Source organism: Aulonocara stuartgranti (assembly GCF_965226115.1).
Source record: "Aulonocara stuartgranti genome assembly, chromosome: 6".
Lineage (NCBI taxonomy): Eukaryota > Metazoa > Chordata > Actinopteri > Cichliformes > Cichlidae > Aulonocara > Aulonocara stuartgranti.
The window spans coordinates 18,416,002-18,436,661 of record NC_138944.1 but is presented as its reverse complement, the minus strand read 5'-3'; the positions used below and the strand labels follow the sequence as shown (position 1 = coordinate 18,436,661).

The following is a 20,660-nucleotide window of genomic DNA, read 5'->3' as shown; positions in this document are numbered from 1 at the left end:
TTGTACTTACGTATTAATAACACTGCATGAACGCTTCTGGCTTTGCTGATCTTTGTTGTCTGCCAACAAGCTAACTAGCCAACTAGCCTACGTTTTGTTAGGATGCCAAATAATGGCTGAACAAACAGCGCAGCTTGCTAGCTCGGCTGACTAGCTCGCTTATATTTAAATGATACCCACCGGCTTTAATTTAATGTGTGCTCGTGGGGCATTGCGGCTCAACAGTATTTGGTGCTAACAGTTAGAGAGGGCAAAGCATTACAAAGTGTTAAGTTAAGCCACCTATCGCGTTAGCTAACTTCTTACTGCACGAGTCAATGAGATTTAAATGCCCCTCACAAGAAGGCTGCACACAGGCCTGTAGCTACCCCCTTCGCCACTTTATGTAGTGCAGAACATTTCATCTAGCACTTCTCTACTGTTATGTGTTATGCAAGTTTAGCAACAGACCAACAAACAAAGCCAAAACATACACCGCGAGAAGTCCAGTGGCATGAGAGCGTGCCAACTTGTGTTTGTGGCAGTGCTAACGCTTAGCTGTTGATAGCTCGGCTAATTCTGCACAGGAGTCACGAAATGCACCCTGCTTTCACACAAACTGGCGCAAAGCTAGCTTCCTCTGCACAATTTTCGCCGGTATTTCACATCATGTCCGCATTAAAGTGTACAGGGTTTTGTTTTGTTTTGTTTTACCTTGATTTAGAAAGACTCGGGTCGTGTTGTTGTTTATCCCCTTCCTTGTTCGTACAGCTGATTCACATGACAGCTGCTGCTGATTCGTGCCGTGCAGAACGGCGGTGTCCCACACCGCCTCCACAGGCACGGCCGTGGTGCAGTAACCTATCCAGGCGCTGTGAGATCTGCGGATCGGGAGGCGAGCCCGTCAACTGGAACGCAGCCAGAGACGTAGGTAGTAAGTGCACCTGCATCCCCAGCGCTAAAAAGTCAAAAAGTGCTGGTCTAATATTTTGTCATTTCTATAGCTGTACCTTGAGGCCCAGAGGTGAAAGTTATTTTTGTTTTTAAAGCTATAAATAAATTTAAAAAAAATCTGGAGTTAATTGTGCAATTTGTAATATCAAGGGCTAAAACAATTAAGCTTAAGTTAAATCCCAAAGGATTTTTTAATAGTAGCTTAACTTAGCCGAGGCTCTTTTAGGCATCTGATGAAAATAAGTTTTGGGTTGCCTGGTTGTGAGAGGTTTGTTAGGTTGGGATTTAATGCTCCAGAATTAGTACGGAATTAGTCATTTATGAATAATTGTACAAAAAAAAGTTATTTCGTGTATCCCCTGGACTGAGGAGAGTAGACAATGAGATTTTGGTGGTGGAAGGAAAAGGTACAAGAACGCATTTGAAGGAAGAGGATGACAAAGAAAAAAGGGGCAGCAGTACTGGAACAAAAGCAAAGGACACAGCTTATAGTGAGTTGTATGCAAGGCTGGACACTAAAGAATAGAGAACTTGTACAGGTTGACTGGCAAAGAAGCTGGTTAGCGTGATTAAGGACAGAGCTGCTAATGAGTGTGCTAGGACGATGGAAGGAGGAGCTGATGGATGAAATGTGAGACATGCTATGATGTATGGTTTGGAGATGATGGTGCTGACAAAAAAAGAGATGGGTGGAGCTAAAGAGGTTAAGCATTTCAATGGAAGTGAGTAGATCAGAAGGACAACTCAAGTTGAGCAGTTTGGAGACAAAGTCAGAGAGGACATGTGCAGAGGAGCAATATATTTGACAAAGGATGCCGAATAACAAGGTGCCAGGTAGGAGGAAAAAAGGAAGACCACAGAGAAGATTCATGAATGTAATGAAGGGGACATGCAGACAGTTGGTGTGACAGAAAAGAATGCCAGTGATAGGGCGATACTGAGTCAAATGAGCAGCTGATGGGAGGAGCAGAAGAAGGGAAGAAGATTGAAGTACTACCTGTCCCCAATCTAATCAATAAAATCTGGAAAATTAATACTAATAATATCTATCTATCTATCTATCTATCTATCTATCTATCTATCTATCTATCTATCTATCTATCTATCTATCTATCTATCTATCTATCTATCTATCTATCTAGTTGTATTTGTCGTGAGAGCCTGTAGAATAAGAGCATGTAGGATCTGTGCTGCACAATTTAAATGTACAAAACTTCCTTGTGATTCCTTGTGTGTCATTTAATAATTTTTGGTGTCTGGGGTGATGAAGCAGTGGCTTAGGAGTGGCGTCGGTGGATGCAGTAACACTCTCTAAACTGTGGGGGTCGCTGATTGACTTTCTGCAAACATGGCTGCCCAGGATGAACTCAGTAAGTTTCTTTTTGGGTTATTGGCGATTCATATATTTTGTCAAATGTCGCACTCGTGGTTTCTAAAAACGTATCCAGGAAAATGCCTGATCCGCCCTGACAATTGGGGTGTTTTTTTGGTGTAACGCTAAAGCTTCTTGTAGTTAAAAACCAGGGGTAGGTGCGATAGCTAGCTACTAAGCTAACCAGAATGCTATCGTCAGGAGGCCGTTTGCCCAGTCATGGTCAAAAAGAAACTATCACGTAGGCTATTAATATATATCCATTTATGAAACTTTGAAAGTGCGCAGTAACTGCTAGGATATTCGGGGTATTGGGGATTTGACCTGCAGGATGTGACCTTAAGTGAAAAGCTAGTTGAATAATACAGAAACGATCAAATGCGTGAATAGTCTTGTCAGTTGTTGTAGCTAGCTGGGTGCTTGGTGAGCCATGCCAGGAGAAGGAAGGCAGGGCTGGGTGATGGTCGCACCAGCACAGCAGCTGACAGGACGAACTTATCAGCAGAACTGCAGCACCATGCCCGTGAGACCGTTTTAAGCATGCATGTTGCTCTATGTTAAACTGAAGGTCGTAGTCTTTGTGTTGCAGATACCTTACTACTGGGTGAGATACTTGAGTAGAAAGATATTGCGAAATTAGCCATGATGGGGCCAATAATTAGCGTGTGACAAATACCGCCTGGAAAATGAGTTAACAAGGGTGTTATATGTATTTTTGACAGATCAACTGGAACGTGTGTTCCTTCGCCTGGGCCATGCAGAGACAGATGAACAGCTGCAGGACATTATCTCCAAGTTCCTACCCCCTGTTCTCCTCAAGCTCTCCAGCGTTCAAGAGGGGGTGCGGAAGAAAGTAAGAAGGGTGTAGCCTGTCTCTGTTACTTAAGAGATTATAATGACTGCATTACAAGGGAGATGTGTTTATAAACTGCAGTATCATTACTTCAAAGTTCAGCCCAGAAAAAAATTATTTGAAGGTATAGCAGAGATATAGACTCAGTTCTCTAGATGCAAAGGTTCTTCAAGGGGCTTAGATCCCTTTTACTTTGTTTATGCATCTGTCTTATTTAACTACATAATAAAATGTGGAAACTGCGTATTCTCTGCTAGGTAATGGAGTTGTTGGTCCACCTGAATAAGAGGATAAAAAGCCGGCCTAAGATTCAACTTCCAGTAGAAACTTTGCTTGTGCAGTACCAAGACCCTGCAGCTGCCTCTTTCGTTACGGTAAGAATCTCATATTAGGATGTTTGCCATATAGTGGAGGATCTCGTGTTTGCCTTGTGGGCGTGATTGCCTTATGGGCCAATGAACATCGTTGGTAAGGTATCACACAGTTACCACATGGGATTTAATCAGATCAGTGTTTTTGTCCCTTTGTTTTGTTTTGTTTTAAAAACACAATTTAATACACATGATTGAATTGACGTTTATGTGGGGTTTTTTTTAAAATCTAGTTAGTGATCCTAGATTGACTTGTGTTTTTAAAAATTGGCCTATTATTGAGAGCAGAGTTTTGACGGTCACATTTATACGCAGAATTTCACCATCATCTACATTAAAATGGGCTACCCTCGTCTGGAGGTGGTAAAACAGTGTGAGCTAGCCCCGACCCTCATCACTGCCATGGAAGGAAAACCACAGCCACAGCAGGACAGGTAAGGGGATGTATCCAAACACCCATTTTGGATATGGTTGTGTGACATGTGTGTTAAGCAATCTTGAGATATCAGCTTATTATTTTTAATTTAATTTGTCTATACTCTATGTTCTCTCTTAGTCTGATGCACCTGCTGATCCCTACTCTTTACCACATAAAGTATCCTACTGACACCTCCAAGAGTGCTTCTCTGTTTAACCTAACTGAGCGGCCAAAGACAATGCACCTGCTGTTGGAGTTCATGTTAGATGTTTTACTGATGCCTTATGGGTGAGTTGACGATTCATAAGCGAATAAGGGTTGCAGACCTACCTCTGGTGAAATTAATTCCTTGCGAGAAGTATTTTTACCACAAATTGTTGACCTGTAGTGTCCTTCTCCTCCTAGGTTTGTGCTGAATGAATCTCCAACTCGCCCCGCTCCCTCCTCCTCCCAGGGTACTTCTGGAGATGGGACAGTGGCTGCGAGTAGTCAGGGTCTCCCACAGCCTCCTCCAGGGATGAGTGTTTATGCTGCCAAGAGGGTGATTGGAGAAGCCCAGTGGAATGCTGAACAGCTGGAGCAGGTATACAAACTGAACTGGGAGGATGAGAACTGGCTTTATATGTTTATCTGTTTGGAAAGGTAATATGCTCAGTGTTTGGGCAGGCCGGCCAAGTATATTTATGCCCATCTGAGTATGTTTGGTGACTTGTTTTTTAGGGGTGCAACGATACTCGTATAGATATTGAACCGTTCGATACAGTGCTTTTGGTTCGGTACGCATATGTATCGAACAATACAACATTTTTTATTTATTTTATCAACTTTTCTTCAGTGGATCTGCGTTCGACTACTCTGCCTAGGCTGCACTGTTGAGTGCAGTTCCACTGAGCGCAACGCAAGCTAGCAAGACAGAAGCTAAGCTTGCAACATGGCAACTGCCTCAACGCTACCTGAAATTGAACCTCCCCCACCCTCATTCAGATCTGGCGTTTGGAACTATCTTGGTTTTCATGTGAAGCATGACCTTGATGGTAAGCTTCACATGAAAACAAAAGTAAAACAGTATGTCAGATGTGCCAAGCAATGCTCAATTTGTGGGAACTAGTGCGTTAGCGCAGTTAGCTCGTTAACGTGTTGACGCCGTCCAGCCCCACGCACGGGGGGCGATCCGCGGTAACTCGTTAACGGAGATTTGCCGCGTTATGGCGTTAATGTCATTTTAACGAGATTAACGCTGACAGCACTAGTGGGAACACAACAAATATGACTGCACATTTACGCCGACATCATCCTAGTGCAAAGACAAGTGGAAGCAGACAAAAACAACAAGCATGCATGCTACAAACTTTACCCGAGTCATTTAGACAGCCGTTAGCACATGATTCTCCTTATGGGGACCTGATATGTTTAATATGCTGCTGAGAATATAGCCCAGAAGAAGCGTATAGTATAGCTTTTATTTTGGAAAGAGCCATTTCTCTGTAATAAACTCTCTTTTCCAAAGATGAGTGATTCCTCAATCAGATAGATTTATTTTGTTGTTTCAGCAACATTAAGTTTAAAAACTGTACTTTTGAGTTAAAATATATATTTATAATTTTAATAAATGACAAATTAAAAAGGCATGAACATTTTTTTTGTATCGAAAAAATATTGAACCGTGACACCAAAGTATCGAACCGAACCGTGAATTTTGTGTATCTTGCACCTGTATTGTTTTTGTCTGTCTGTGTGGATAGCTCAATGTCCTGTTGATTTGGTAGATTTGGTCCCCCTTGCCAATGTTTTGAAAGTTCAGTTGTTTACCAACTAATCTAGGCCATCCCAGTCTTTTGCTAGTCAGGTGACTTTAATGACAATCCTGAATATCATTCACTGTCATTCATTGGAATAGTGCCCAACTATACCATTGTGCACTGCAGTTAACAAAGACAATCCCTGGGTTTCATTGTAACTGAGTTTCATGTTCATCAAAACATGCAGTAGGTGGATAACTATACTGAGATCACAGATGATGCAGAGAATGACAAAAACGACCAGCTGCAGTTCAGCACTGTGCATTTGAAGTCCATCTGCAGGCGTAAAGAGTAACTGGAGATGATTATTGCTGTACACATGCAGTGCTTGTGCCTCCGCTTGTGGATGCATACAGGTTATCGGCACAAAAATATTCAAATCTGCGGGAAACACTGATATGGAGGGGGGTTTTTTGTAAGGCAAATCTTTGAATAGCTTCTAAACATTCAGGTTAGAATCAGTTATGTCTATAAATTTTCCACCTTCACCCCTAATTTGACTGTTTGGTATAATTTCTTCAGAGCAATTTCTTCTGTAATGTATATTTTTTAATATAAATGTGGACGGTGAAGCACCATGTGGCATGTTTACTATGACTAAATAGTTCCTTGTTGTGTACTTGGTTCCAACAGTGTAAACTGGGAATAGTGAAGTTCATTGAGGCAAAGCAAGTCCCAGAAGTGGAGACGGTGGTCCACCTGGTGGTGGCGTCAAGTGACACCAGACACAGTGTGGCCACTGCAGCTGATCTGGAGCTGAAGAGCAAACAAAGGTAGGCCATGAAACTTGATTTATGTCTGTGTTTGTATTTGCATCACCAAGTCCTCCACTTTTAAGTGCTCCTTTTGTCCGGTAGTTTATACAACTTAACAGTTTCCTAGATTTTGTAAAAATAATTTTTAAAAAGTCAGACTTTTTCAAGTATTTCTGAGGAGCTGAATAAACTGTCAAACTGTCATTCCTATCATTAGTAATGCACTTGTTTTGTAATGTTTCAGCATCATCGACTGGAACAATCCTCTAATTATCAACAAGATGTTCAAAGTGTATCTGGGGGATGTCCCTCTTAAAACAAAGGTTTGTCAACTCAAACTCAACATTTAAACTCTCTTTTTTTTAACATAACCTGTGAACATAAGTATTTTCTTGACCCGTAGAAATGTAAAATCCCTTTATATGTATACTGTAGGGGGGCGGCATGAAGCAAGAGCTGAAACATGAGCCAGTAAGCACAAGAGTTAAGCTGAAGATCCTGCCGCATCTTCTACGCTCACGTCTGGCTGCAGAGTGCTTTCCAGCTAATATCCAGGTACGATCTGTGATGCTTCTGGCCATGTTTTCTTTTTTTATTCAGTGTGAAGTTTGTTTTAGTATATCCAGATAACTCTGATATATGGGTATTTTTCAGGTACTGCCATGCAAAACAGTAAACTTTCCAGATTTTCTCACTAGTTTGCTTTCTGTCCTCTGTAGGTTGTTTATGACGGTCTGTTTGGGGCCAGCACAAACAACAAACTGCTGTCTCTCACCCTACAGTTTGTCCATCATATCTGCATGGTGTAAGTCTTTTCTTCGTCTTCCTACAGATACATCTGTCTTCATCAGTGTGTTTCAAGTAATTAAAAGCTGATTCTGTCTCTCTGATTTTTCATTAGATGCCCTGACACTAATAAGCCTTTAGGGCTAATGTTGCTTAATGGTCTTACCAAGCTCATCAATGAATACAAGGAGGTAAAATGCAAGACATAAATAATGTGAAGTTCATACAGGGTCGCGCACTTTAATTTGAAATATACTTACTGGGAAACACTTGTCTTTGCAGGATCCTAAGTTACTGTGTGTTGCTTACTCTGCTGTTGGAAAGCTGTCAAGGTATAAGGAAATAATGAACTATTTCTTTATTTAAACATTTCCAGTTTTGCATTGTATTTCAAATGATGTAATACAAAATATCCCGGTCCTCTGTTCTAGTCGTATGCCTCAGCTCTTCACAAAGGACATTGCACTTGTGCAGCAGTTCTTTGAGTCCATGTGTAAGGTAGGGGAAAGACGTTGCAGTGAAAACTGAGTACCAAGCAACTAATGCATTACAAGATATTGGCACTCACAGTCCATATAAAATTATTGCCTTAAACTCTATTCTTGTGCATCTGGTATTGAAATTTCTAAAATTCCTCTTCAGGAAGAAGCTGATGTCCGTCTAGCTATTCAGGAGGCTTTGTCTATGATGGTTGGAGCTTACGCTAACCTCCAAGGAGCACTGCTCAACCTAATGGAGGCCCTGGTGGCTGCATATATTGGAAAGGTGAGAGGCAGAACTGGTAGAATAAACTTTAATCTTGGTGGGTTTAATAAGTAGAAATGAGGCAAATCAAACACTCGTATAGTTCTTTGTTGTTTTTTGTTTTGTTTTGTAACAGCCGGAGGTGCAGGTTCGCCAGGTGGCCATGAAGTTTGCCAGCACGGTCTTTGCTCCTGATCATGTGCCATCAAGATACCTACTGCTGCTGGCTGCTGGAGACCCGTAAGTTTGAAAAACACAGTAATCTTTCGTGTGGTGGTAAATAAATGACAAGAACACACAGTAAACATTTTACTGGGTCATGAAATTATTGATAGTACAAAGAAGAAGCTTTGAGCTTAAACTAAAATGTGTCCTAGGTGTACTTACCTGCAGAAAAGCTTGAAGTGTCTTATTTTTCTGTGTTGTAGAAGAGAAGAGGTGTCTGGGGAGGCCCAGAGGGTGCTGAGGGCTTTCCATACCAAGAGCTCAGAGAAGGAGGGACCAAAACCTATGCCCTCCTTTCCTGATATGGTGGCTTATATCCAGGAGAAAGTGAGGCTCTGAGCATGTTCTCCAAGTTTCTCATGATGGTGTTTTTACTAAGACGTTTTAAATCTTAAATCTCTGCACTTTTGTCTTTATTAGGCCGCTCAGCGAATCAAGACTCCAGCTAAGTACATTGTGGGAACTTCCACAATTCCTTTCAACCCCTCTGCATTTGGCGAGGTAAATATGAATTTGTTATGACCTCACGGCATCTATTAATCGTGACACTGGCCCATCTTATAGTCTTATACCTCTTATACCTGTGCTAGATGCTTGTCTTCTAATCCGTCTCATTTCCGTTTCCTGTTGTCCCAGATCATGCTCTACCTGAGGATGTGTTTAGCCCACAGTGCCGGGGCCATGCCCATGTCCACACGCTTGTCAGACATGCAGGATGATGCCCCTGCCATTGGCCGCTATGTCCACACGCTGCTGTTTTCTGACTCTCAGCCCTCAGGGTCAAAGGGCTCTGAAGCAAATCCTGTACATGTCTACATGGATCTTCTGCAGCAGCTGCTCTCTGCTGTAGGAGGTGAGGAAGCACTTAGTTATTAAACAATCAAGCAGTTTTTGGAACTTTTTTTTTTTTTGCTCTGAAAATGTGCAGTGAATATTTAAGTAACCAAAAAATCTCTTGACTCTTAAAAATTGCAAGTATCTTCTGTTCAAGAAGACTGTCTCTTTGATAAAAGACTGCAAAATTCAGTTTGTGCTTCATGTAAATAAGTTGTGTTCCTTTAAGAATCCATGTACATTTCCAGGTATTTATGTTTGTCAGGAAATTGTACTTAATGTAATAATCTCTTAACAGGAATCCCTGTCATGTACTGTTTACTGGAGGTTGTGTCTGTGTGCCCGGAGAAACTGGCTCCCAGATTTGCTGATAAAATCGACTGGATTAAAGTGAGTATCATAAATATGTGGGATGTTAGTGCCAATATGGGTATTTACTATTTCACAAATGAGACAGATACCAGATAATCCAGCTGCTCAGCTGTGTTGTGATATTGTAAAACCATCAGCCTAGTGCACATTTTACAGATCTCATCGCTGTAATAGCAGATGTTTTTTTTCCCCCCCAGAGTCTGATGAACACAAACAAGGAGGACATGAGGGAGCTGGCAGCCCAGCTGTATGCTGTTGTGGTTTCGACTATGACTGGCAACGAGTTGCAGAAGGCCGTGCAGAACCTCGTCAAAATCACCAAAGACAACCACGTAATGCCACTTTGTTGCTACACAGCCGTTCGTAGCTTCATTTATTTTATAGCTGTGAAAATTTACCTTGCATTAATGTTTACTTGCTTTGTCAAATCACAGAGCCCTGAAACTCAGCATGGTGCCATCTTGGCTCTTGGCTATATGGTCGGAAGGAACATGAGCAGGAAAAAAGCTGCCATATCCATTGATTCGACAGAAAACATGGGGCAGCAAATGAACATCTCTTCCCAGGAAGATGATGAACTTGCTGCCATGGCAACAAAGACAATTGGTATGTAATTATTTCACATCAGCTTCATTCATTTACTGATTTGGTAACTGTTAGAGTACCAAAAACTGATGCTAAATTTTATTTTGCCTATACTGTAATGATTATACAGTATTTTTTTTTTAATTCCTTAGTTTTTAGTTGACAGTTTTAAAGTTTATATCATAAATAATGATTCGCTTCTTTGTATGCTGTTTGATCCATTTTTGTTCATGTTCGTCAAGGTTCCTTCCTGGACAACAGCAGTGCAATGCTGGCTATAGCAGCCTGTACAGCTCTGGGGGAAATTGGGCGTAATGGCCACCTGCTGATCCCTGCAGAGGGAGAGGGCTTGACTAAACTCTCTGTTGTAGAAAACCTGCTGGCCCGCATTCCCTCTGGCAAGGAGAGTACAAAGGTATTCTAGAAATCTAATCGAAAAAATGGCTACTGAGAGGCACTTTCCAGTGATCGTTACTGGCACACATTATATCAGTGGTTTATTTGCACTGTATAAATTAATGATATGTCGGGTCCTTAGATTTTCTTGCCTACTTTTTTATCTTGATCATCATGTTTGTGTCTTTGTTCCAGATGAAGGAACGAGCCATCATGACCTTGGGTTATCTGCCAGTGGGAGATGAAGATTTCCCTCATCAGAAGAAGCTGCTGCAGGGACTTATGGACTCTGTAGAGGTATGAAACATACTGATGGATAGTACATTTTTAAAAGACTAGGTTCAAATGAACAGGTGTAATTGGTAGCTTAAGGTTTGTTTGTTTTTTAACATTTTACTTTTTGAGGTCAGGGTAATGAATCGGGCTGTATTGAGGTGGTTATTTTTGCACAGATATGCTGGTATTGTCTCTAAACATTTCTACTTGAGCTGTCACTCGGCTTAACAACTCGTTGCTGGCAGCAGTACTCAAGTTTGTTTTTTTTACATTCTCAATCTTTCCAAGGCCAAGCAGGTGGAGCTACAATTCACAGTAGGAGAGGCCATAACAAGTGGTGCAGTAGGGACCAGTTCTGGAGCTGCCAGAGATCCATGGACCTGCACCGAGGACCATTACACTCCACCACAGAGTACATTTCTAAAATGTAGTCCCAGCTTGTATTGTGCTTTTAACATTTTTTTTTTATCTGTTAATGAATTTTGCCATTTCTGAAGTTCACACTACTCTGATTTGGTTCTCCAGTATAGTGGCACGCTTACTGTCGACTCTGCATGACCATATTCAGCTTTATACCAGCAGTCGTCCTAATGAAATCCATGGTTATCTTTTCTGTCTGACATTATTTTGAATTTTCTGAGCATAAATTCACCTGCAGCAGTCCATTTTTATCTAAAAGCTGAATGTTTTATCCACAAAAGTTTTAATTTCCACTTTTTCCTTTCTGCTGACAGATGTAAAAAACAATGATGTGGTTCCCTGGGTCCTTAACGCCATCCTGACCAAGTATATAACCAGCCAGAACCCCCACGTCCGGCAGGCAGCCTGCATCTGGCTGCTTTCCCTTGTCAAGAAGCTCAGCCAGCACAAGGAGATTACGGTGTGTATTTTTAACCCCAAAATTGAGACTCGGGGTGAAATGTAAATTAAAAACAGAATGCAATGATTTGCAGATCTTGTGAGACCGTAGAAAACATATCAGATGTTTGAAATGTGAAATTGTACCTTTCTGGGAAAAATATTCATGTGCCAAAGTCTTTAGTGTGCAAATTTAATTTCTTTATGCACGTATGTCAAATACCCGTAATTTTGTTTCTCTTCTTTAACTCTTACAGTCACATTTGAAAGAGATTCAGGGGGCCTTTATCTCTGTTCTCTCAGACCCTGACGGTAAGATCAGAGTCAAGTCTAAGTGAACTGTTTGATCAGCTCATTACTTGCTAGCTTTGTGCCTGTGCACTTCCTCACGCTTCACTCTTCCTCTTTCATTCAGAGTTGAGTCAGGATGTGGCATCTAAAGGCCTTGGTCTGGTCTATGAGATGGGGGGAGAGGGTGACCAGCAGGAACTGGTGTCCACTCTTGTTGAAACGCTCATGACTGGTAAAAGGTGAGTGGATGGTTGGGTTGAGTACAGATTCAACAGCTTCAAGCTTGTGCATGAATGAGGGAAAAATCTAGAAACAGGTTTATTGTTTTGAAACAAACTGTTAGACCGTAGTGCATGTTGAATGAGGTCCTCCACATACCCAGCTGAAAGCTAAAATGGTCTAAAGATACAGTTAATTTTATTTTTTTTACTGCAAGTGTTGATAAGTTTGTGTAAAGAATAAAAAATTAGAAGAAATGGGAATGGAATATTATGGACTCACAAAGATGCTGCTCAGTTTCCTGGGTTAACCCTTTAAAACCGATCGGAGCGGGCACGCTCCGTTTTGTGCAACTACTTTAAAATCCCGGTAGCTCTGCAACCATGTGAGCTAGCGCAATAATTTTTTTTTGCATATGAAACTGGAGGAGTTGTACTTACATCTTATGCCATCAGCTTGTCCTCGGTCACAGTTTCCTTCCACATAAAGCTTTGCAAAAACTGCATACAAAGCGCTTGCAGCAACAAAAACATAATATTCCAGAAACACGCCTTGCCGATCCGATCAGCTGTTCATAACACTTCCTACGTTGGAATAGACGTCAGCGCGAACTATCGCATGTCCGCCATGACCTGCCCGAAACCGGAAGTGACGTAATTTTTGCGGAAATGTAGTTTTTATTACCGTCAGGGCCTCATGAGCCTATACTGGTGTTTTTAAAAGTTATGTTTGACTTTATGACTTTCTGTGTTGTTTCTGGGATGCTTAGGACTCATATTGCACTGCTGGAAATATTTTATTTTGATATATATGCTGTTTTTGCACTATAATATTTATTTTCGTTTTTTCTGCAGTGTATAAAAATTGGTGTTTTTCAAAAATAAAACTATGAAGACACTCAAAATAAATTTCCTGTGTTAGGAAACTATTTTGTGCAACTTTTCTGTATTTACAGTTTTGAGGGATAAGCCTCTTAAATTTCTCTAACTAGAAATATATGTTAAAAAAAAAACAAAACGATTTTCAATTTTTTTGTAGTTTATTGCACTTTTTTACAATTTATGTAATTACTATGCACTTAATGCATACATATTATTAAAATTTAGGCTGTAATGGTTGTAATGATGTATAGCAACTTGAAATGCTCCCAAAAATGGCTCCACAGCATGTAAAAATATAATATAAGCTCTGGCGGGCTTTGTTCTATGGTAGGTCTTAAAGGGTTAAGACCTCTGAATGTATCTGTTTCACAGAGCTGACTGACTCGACTTGGATCATAAAGCAGTGGATTCACAAAATGTTTAAAAAAGAAGTCTAAAAATAAATAATTTAAATGGTCCATTAAGCACTGTGGGAGGACTAATGATTAGCTAATGTGCACCATGGGCAGGATGAACACATGCATCGAGCTTCTGTCAAATTTTGCGCTTTTAAAAATAGAACAAAAGCAATATATTGTTGTGGGTGTCCTTCAGTTTCCACCTAAAGTTGTGCTCGATCCAGGCAGGTTTGTTGGTCTCCAGTGGTTTGTCAGGGAAACTTGAAATTGTGATTGAAACCAGTGTTAAACTGAAGAAGGACAAAGATTGTAACAAGCTTACAATCGTGTCTTGCATTGGGCTAATTGTTAAATCATTATTTATTTTTTTTTGTAAACAGAGTGAGACATGCAGTCTCAGGGGATACAGAGGTGTTCCAAGGAGAAGGTTTGGGGAAAACACCTGATGGGTAAGGCATATCACCTCTACTGGCATTTTTAGCTCCTATTTCAGTGAAAGTGTAATAAATATATTCATGCTTTTTAAAATGTATTTAATCTTTGTGCTCAGTTTGCACACATTCACCCTTCTTGGCCTACTTCTGTACATAATCTGTATTCATGGTTTCTGGCAGTCACGGTTTGTCCACATACAAGGAGCTGTGTTCATTGGCCAGCGACCTGAACCAACCAGATCTTGTGTACAAATTTATGAACCTAGCCAATCATCATGCCATGTGGAACTCTCGCAAGGTATCATGTTTGTATTCACCAGTTTTTACATCCGTGACATCCATGCCCCTTCCAACCTGATCATGCCTATCCTCCTTTCAGGGAGCAGCTTTTGGTTTCCACATGATCGCAGCTAAAGCCGGGGAACAGCTGGCTCCATTCCTGCCTCAGATAATTCCTCGTCTGTACCGCTACCAGTTTGATCCCAACCTTAGCATTCGCCAGGCCATGACAAGCATCTGGGATGCTTTGGTCACTGATAAGACCCTGGTAAGAGCTGATTGTTGTACATTTGCATCCATTAAAAAAACAAACTACAAAACATTATTTGTCTTTAGAAAAAAAATGGTTGTAGACATAGTTGTTTAGTTACATGTGCCTGCTTGCTTGCTTGTTCTGATTTATTACAGGTGGATAAGTATCTCAAAGAGATCCTTCAGGATGTGATTTCTAATTTGACCAACAACGCCTGGCGAGTGCGAGAGTCCAGGTGCATGTACACTTATATTAAAAAAAAATAAGATCATCAGCCTTGGCTTTTGACTTTGTTAACTTGCATTAGAATGGATGCTTTGTTAATAATGTTTGCAGTTTGTTTAGAATAAGATTTAAAGGCTAAACGTTTATGTGAATTTTTCTTTCAGCTGCCTGGCCTTAAATGACCTGATTCGAGGCCGTCAGGCTGATGACCTTATTGATCACCTGGCAGAAATATGGGAGACCCTGTTTAGAGTCCTTGATGACATCAAGGTAGGAAGGAAGTGATCAGAGATCAGTGTTTCTTTCATTGATGTGGCACAAAGGTTTGAATTCGTTCACTGATGCATAACAAAAAAAATAAAATGTACATTATTACAAAGTAAAAAAAATTTCTGTTTAGGAGTCTGTGAGGAAGGCTGCAGACCTAACACTGAAAACACTCAGTAAGGTAAAGCTGTTTGCCACAACTTTGGCCTGTGTATGTGTTTGTGTGTACATGTGTGCTTGTCTGAGTACCTTTTCTCTCTCCAGGTGTGCACCCGTATGTGTGAGTCTACAGGCTCTGGAGCCCAGAGAACTGTGGCGGTGATTTTACCCACCCTACTGGAAAAAGGCATTGTTAGCAATGTCGCAGAGGTTCGCTCACTCAGGTAATATCTTGGTTTGGTTTTTCCTCTGTGGCAGTCTTTTAATGTAAACTTGTGCTTTAATTCTAGTTTTAATTCTAGTAAAATGTTTTAGTAGTAGTACCTTTCCGCTTTTCCAACATGGCACGATGCTAACTTTAATTCATCATTCGGTCATCACGTTACCAGGTCGTAATTTTTTGCTGTATAATTGTGTGTTCTGTTCTCTCAACAATCTCTTTTTTTCCAAATCAGTATCCAGACCCTGGTGAAGATCAGTAAGACTGCCGGTGCCAGACTAAGGCCCCATGCTTCCCGGTTAATCCCAGCTCTGTTGGAGTCCCTCAGCACTCTGGAGCCTCAGGTCCTCAACTACCTGAGTCTCCGAGCCACAGAGCAGGAAAAGGTAACCTCAGCACTCGCCTCCATAAAAAATCGAAGCCTATAAGTTTATTAAAAGTTGTCATGAGTTATTATTACTCTACTTCTAGAGTGCCATGGATGCTGCCAGACTAAGTGCTGCCAAATCCTCTCCAATGATGGAGACTGTTAACATGGTAAAAAACAAAACAACCTTACTAATTAATTAAGTAGATGTGTCACAAAGAGGTGCCTTATTTAAAGTGTTACAAAAGCATGTGACATATATTTTGCTGTCTTTGTATTCAGTGTCTGCAGCACCTGGATGTTGCTGTTCTGGGAGAACTGGTTCCCAGACTCTGTGAGCTGCTTAAGAGTGGAGTAGGTTTGGGCACCAAGGTAAAAAACACAGTTATTTAGCTTTCTTTGCATCATCATACCGATCTTTCGTACATTTGCCTTTTTTCCACACAGTGGCTCTTTCCTTTCTTTTCTTTTTTTTCTACCAAGGTGTTTACCTGCTACTCTTTGTCTCTCCTCACAGGGTGGCTGTGCTAGTGTAATTGTTTCCCTCACAGTGCAGTGTCCACAGGATCTGACCCCACACTCAGGTACAGGACAAGTTTGAATCTGTTCATCTAGTTTGTGTATTGGATGATGGAAGTGTGGTGTTAACTGTGATAACTGTTTTTGTTTCCTCAGGTAAACTTATGAGCTCCCTGCTGAATGGCATCCATGACAGAAGCACTGTAGTACAGAAAGCTTATGCCTTTGCTTTGGGACACCTGGTCAGGGTGAGCAGCAATTGTGATAAGTAATCTTGTTGATGATTTAGAAATAATGATTTGTTAAAGTCATAAGGACATCTGTTTTCTCCCATCAGTCAGCAAAAGACAGCAGTGTAGAAAAACTACTGCTGAAACTCAACACCTGGTACTTGGAGAAAGAAGGTGAGAAAGTAAAATATGTCTATATTTCTCCCAGCTGCTCTATATTTGAAAACACAAGAAGTTGGTTTACTAAATTCAGTGCTAGCTTTCAGACTCTGCTCTTTGTGTTTTCTTGCTCCCAGAGAATGTGTACAAGTCATCCTGTGCACTGACAGTACATGCAATCAGCCACTACAGTCCAGATGTGCTGAAAGGGCATGCGGGAGTGGCCCTGCCACTGGCTTTCCTGGGCATGCATCAGGCACCGGGTCCTGATGAGGACAAAGGAGAGAGCCATGATGCCACGCTGTGGTCTGAGGTGTGGCAGGAGAACGTTCCAGGTGAGGAAAATCCAGACAGCATTAATGAAAATTATGCATTACTGATTAATCTGCTGCAATACACTGAACATATAAAGGAAACAAAGCAAATCTTCCTGTTTTACAAGGTTTCTGTTTTACCAACGAATCCTTTCAGCTTCAGATGTGCTGTATATTTGTGATGGTGTCTTTTTGTGATGACATAAAGATTTAATTCTGTTTCCACTTCTTTAAACTTTTTTCTAATCAGGAAGCTTTGGAGGCATCAGACTGTACATGACCGAGCTGATTGCCATCACACAGAAAGCGCTGCAGTCCCAGTCCTGGAAGATGAAGGCTCAGGGTGCAGCTGCCATGGCAACTGTTGCCAAGGAACAGACAGGCTCACTGGTGGCGCCACACCTCGGCTTGGTGCTGACAGCTTTAATGCAGGGTCTATCTGGGCGCACGTGGGCTGGCAAGGTAATGATATGTAATATACCTGAAGAAAATAAGAAAGTGTTCATTTTATTTTTCTATTTTAAACTATTTTTGTTCCAGGAGGAGCTTTTGAAAGCCATTGGATCTGTAGTGTCCAAATGCAGGTAAAAAGTCTCTCACAGCCTTTTCTTTGTATGTTTTCTTCCAAGTACATCACAACATTTCTTGTCACACTTCTTCCATTTCAGCACAGAGCTACAGAAGCCTTGCAGCGGCCAGCCCACCATCTCTGAGGTGTTGGAGGTTGTGCTGAAGGAATGTCGTAAGGAGAATCTCGTGTACAAAATTGCTTCTCTGCGCTGTGCTGGGGACGTGCTCCACAGCAGCCAGGAGGACCGTTTCGCCGACATGGCAGAGATCCTTTTCTCTCTAATCAAGAAGGTTGAAACCTCCCTACTGCCTCTTGAATATGAATATTAAAATATTGATGCCATATTTTGCAAAAGTCTTTTAATGAACTCAACCTGTCTTAATAATTTTACAACAGAGCAGTCCAGAGAGTGGTGTTGGATCCCCAAGATCACTGGAAGACGACGACGACGATGATGATAAAGATGTGAAGGAGAAAGAGCTGCAGACCGAAGCTATTATTTGTGCTTTTGAGACTCTTGGAAAAGGTTGGCCAAGAAAGCCCGAGACTCAGAGTAAGTTTATTCTCACAAGAGACAAAACTGAACCCCAAATTTGTTTTGACATATTGTATATGGCATTTAAAGAAATGGGAATGTAGGACCAGCTCAAAAATGTTGTCCCCTTAATTGACACCATTCTTTCCCTTTGTCTACTTTTTAGACGTATTATAAGCCACTACATGTATCTTGGATTTTTAAGTTATCTGGCAGAACTTCCACAAATTTCTTACCACAGAATGGGCAAGAAATGTGTTTGAGCTGATTGAAAGATCTGCAAGTAATGTTCTCAACTGTGTGTGTGTGTGTGTGTGTGTGTGTGTGTGTGTGTGTGTGTGTGTGTGTGTGTGTGTGTGTGTGTAGCACGTTTCCAGGCAGAGGTGTGCAATCTGATGTGCGAGAAGCTTAAGCTGAGCACCTGGAAAGTGCAGCTGGCTGTTCTTCAGTCTATGAAGGCATACTTCCAGGGGTAAGCAGCGAAACAAAGAGAAGGTGTTCGACTGGCTGTGAAGAAAAAAAAATGATTAAAAGGCATTGAGCTGTTTTTTCGTTGCAGGTTACTGCTGCTAGAAAAGGGTAATGACGACTTGAATTCATTGTCAGAGATTCTCACAGAGACCTGTGCTGCTCTCACATATCCTTTAGGTAAGCCCTTCACTACGTCCTGGTACTTTGTTTTATAGTTTATACGCATGCGTTTCATGCCCAACTGTGCTGCTTTTCTATCCAGAAAACAAGAGTTACTCCTCTGTGAGGACCGAGGCCCTGTCAGTCGTGGATGTGATCGTCAAGAGAACTGGAGGTAAATATCGATTCCTGCTTATATACAAGCATGTATTTTGTTTTTCAGTTTTATTCTTGGGCGATGTAGCGTTATTCTTTTTCTAGCATCTCCATTTGATCATAAGGTTTTACAGTAGTGAGGTTTGCTCTGAATTAAGGTTCAGACTTGTTCCACATATGCAGAAATGACATTTGTAAAGCCTCAAACACCCTGAAACTTGTATTATTTGCAGATGATATGAACGTGTTTTGTTCAGGTCAGAGTTTACAGCAGCTTTTAGAGGGAATCATAACAGAAAAGAATAAGTTCAAATGTTCTTTGATATGAACAAATAGTCACTAAATTTAAACAAAAGAAAGATTGTGTGGTGAGGGAAGAGCTAAGTGTAAAAAAAAAAGTATAGACAGCAATGAGGAGCATGTGTAGTCTTAAAGCACTATATGGATCAAGCAGAGTATTAAAAATTGATGTGGTTGTATTATACATTAAAAATTGATAATTACATATTATAAAAAGGAACACTTTTGGATTGCTGTAGTTAAAGAATTGTAGATCGTGTGTACATATTTGTGTTTGAGTGATTTCATGTTTTGATTTTTTTAATGTGTGATTACATTTATTACTCATATGTTGAAATAAAGATTTGATCGATTGACTGATGATATTTCTGTGCTTTCTCTGATATGAACAGAGAGTGAACAGTGGGATTGTGTGTCTGTGAAGAGCCGGGAGCAGCTGCAGCGCTCCCTGTCGACGCTGCAGTCCGACAGCAGGCCTGATTTGCGGGATAAGGCCCAGGAGCTGCGCAGACACATCCAAAGCCAACCTTGAGCGCACAGCGGCAAGAACATACAGCATCGGTGTCTCTTTTTTTCCTTCTTCATCAGTGACCATACATTAGCACACTTCCCCGACCTCTTTGATGCTCTGAGATTCACAAATATCCCACTCTATAATAATAATAATTCCCATGAGCTGCGATGCTGGGTTGCCCAAGAGACTCCCACCTGTTTATGCAGACTGTTTCATGTTTATGGCTGGCAAAGCTTGAAGAGACTAACAAACCTTGCTCTACATCTGCACTCAGTGACATGTTGAAGGGCGAGGCTGTTATCGTAACTTGTTGAGATTTTTGTTTAAATGGACAGTAAGCTGACGATAAATGATATATAAACCAGTGTGTTAGGTTTGTGGACACTGTTTTCCTGTAGCCCCAATTTTGGGAGCTTTACTGCTGTCGTGGGTTTGCCTAACATTGGAAACTACAGAAGGTTGCGCACCTTAGTCGACAAGGATGGAGGGGGGGGGGCTTTTCAGGGGTTGTGAACACCATCACTGCTTAGTGGTGAAAGGACGGGGGCTACTGGAGAACTCTTGGGATCTTAAAAAAAATTAAGGTTTTTTGCCTGATGGATGAGCAAGATGTAAGGCTATTTTGTGAAGTCTTTTAAAAACAAAAACCTGCTGTCAACTTCAAAGAGATGCTATAGTTGTTTGAATTTGTCCCTGAATAAATAAAATCCCCTTAATAATTTGCACCAATTACTCTTCACTTAATTCCAAATAGGCTCTGTATTAAAACCACATGTTTAAGCGCTTTCAGCCTCAGTGGAAGGCACTAGGAACAAATGCACTCAATGAGTGTAACTCCTCGTAAGGCAAAACACCTTACGATTAGCTTTTTTTTTTTTATGCTGATATCAGCCTGCTATGGTGTCACTAATGTCTAGGGCAGGGGTGGGGGAACGCCAGGTCTCAAGGGCCGAGTGTCCTGCAGGTTGTAAATGTGACCTTGATCCAAAACAGTTTATTTAAATGGCTAAATTTGCCCCTTAACATGTCCTGAAGAGGCCTGGTAATGAACTAATCATTTGATTCAGTTATGTTGACCCAGGGTGATATCTAACACGTGCAGGTCACCTTGAGGCCTGGAGTTCCCGTCCCCTGTCGTAGGGTTTTGTATCGAAAAAGATTA

The 20,660-nt window shown here is 41.1% G+C and overlaps 2 protein-coding genes across 9 annotated transcripts in view; one reads left to right on the top strand and one right to left on the bottom strand.

Moving 5' to 3' along the window:
• kdm4c (lysine (K)-specific demethylase 4C) overlaps positions 1 to 822 on the bottom strand; it is a 30,645-nt gene extending 29,823 nt beyond the window's left edge. The window contains 1 exon segment of the mRNA XM_082537472.1: positions 694 to 822. The gene's annotated coding sequence lies outside the window, so the exon portion shown is untranslated.
• On the top strand, positions 822 to 20,223 carry ecpas (Ecm29 proteasome adaptor and scaffold). Of its 8 annotated transcripts, none has more exons than XM_082537465.1 (50): positions 822 to 906; positions 2,207 to 2,303; positions 3,028 to 3,158; positions 3,416 to 3,532; positions 3,845 to 3,963; positions 4,086 to 4,235; positions 4,353 to 4,530; positions 6,380 to 6,519; positions 6,746 to 6,824; positions 6,937 to 7,056; positions 7,221 to 7,306; positions 7,403 to 7,478; positions 7,570 to 7,619; positions 7,719 to 7,785; positions 7,930 to 8,052; positions 8,168 to 8,271; positions 8,460 to 8,583; positions 8,677 to 8,757; positions 8,893 to 9,109; positions 9,389 to 9,480; positions 9,660 to 9,794; positions 9,897 to 10,068; positions 10,290 to 10,462; positions 10,639 to 10,740; positions 11,008 to 11,146; positions 11,454 to 11,599; positions 11,835 to 11,889; positions 11,993 to 12,107; positions 13,747 to 13,815; positions 13,981 to 14,098; positions 14,180 to 14,347; positions 14,488 to 14,567; positions 14,722 to 14,827; positions 14,958 to 15,005; positions 15,089 to 15,207; positions 15,439 to 15,589; positions 15,675 to 15,740; positions 15,853 to 15,942; positions 16,088 to 16,154; positions 16,246 to 16,337; positions 16,427 to 16,493; positions 16,616 to 16,813; positions 17,043 to 17,254; positions 17,333 to 17,376; positions 17,461 to 17,653; positions 17,760 to 17,916; positions 18,265 to 18,370; positions 18,458 to 18,546; positions 18,632 to 18,703; positions 19,377 to 20,223. In XM_082537465.1, the coding sequence occupies exons 2-50, from the start codon at positions 2,282 to 2,284 to the stop codon at positions 19,514 to 19,516; spliced, it is 5,565 nt and encodes a 1,854-aa protein (XP_082393591.1). In that variant the 5' UTR covers positions 822 to 906; positions 2,207 to 2,281; the 3' UTR covers positions 19,517 to 20,223. The 8 variants fall into 8 exon arrangements, with proteins under 8 accessions (XP_082393591.1, XP_082393590.1, XP_082393594.1 ...); XM_082537464.1 differs by having other exon boundaries at positions 834 to 906; positions 2,204 to 2,303; XM_082537468.1 differs by lacking the exon at positions 822 to 906 and adding an exon at positions 1,678 to 1,767 and having other exon boundaries at positions 2,204 to 2,303; positions 11,008 to 11,131.
• Positions 20,224 to 20,660: the final 437 nt, after the last annotated feature.

What these genes read in the sequence shown, in the direction of transcription:
- ecpas (XM_082537465.1), top strand. Translation starts at nt 2,282, where the DNA reads ATGGCTGCCCAGGATGAACTCA. An exon ending in AAATCACCAAAGACAACCAC is followed by an intron (nt 9,795 to 9,896) that starts GTAATGCCACTT and finishes GTCAAATCACAG; the next exon opens with AGCCCTGAAACTCAGCATGG. An exon ending in GAGCCACAGAGCAGGAAAAG is followed by an intron (nt 15,590 to 15,674) that starts GTAACCTCAGCA and finishes CTCTACTTCTAG; the next exon opens with AGTGCCATGGATGCTGCCAG.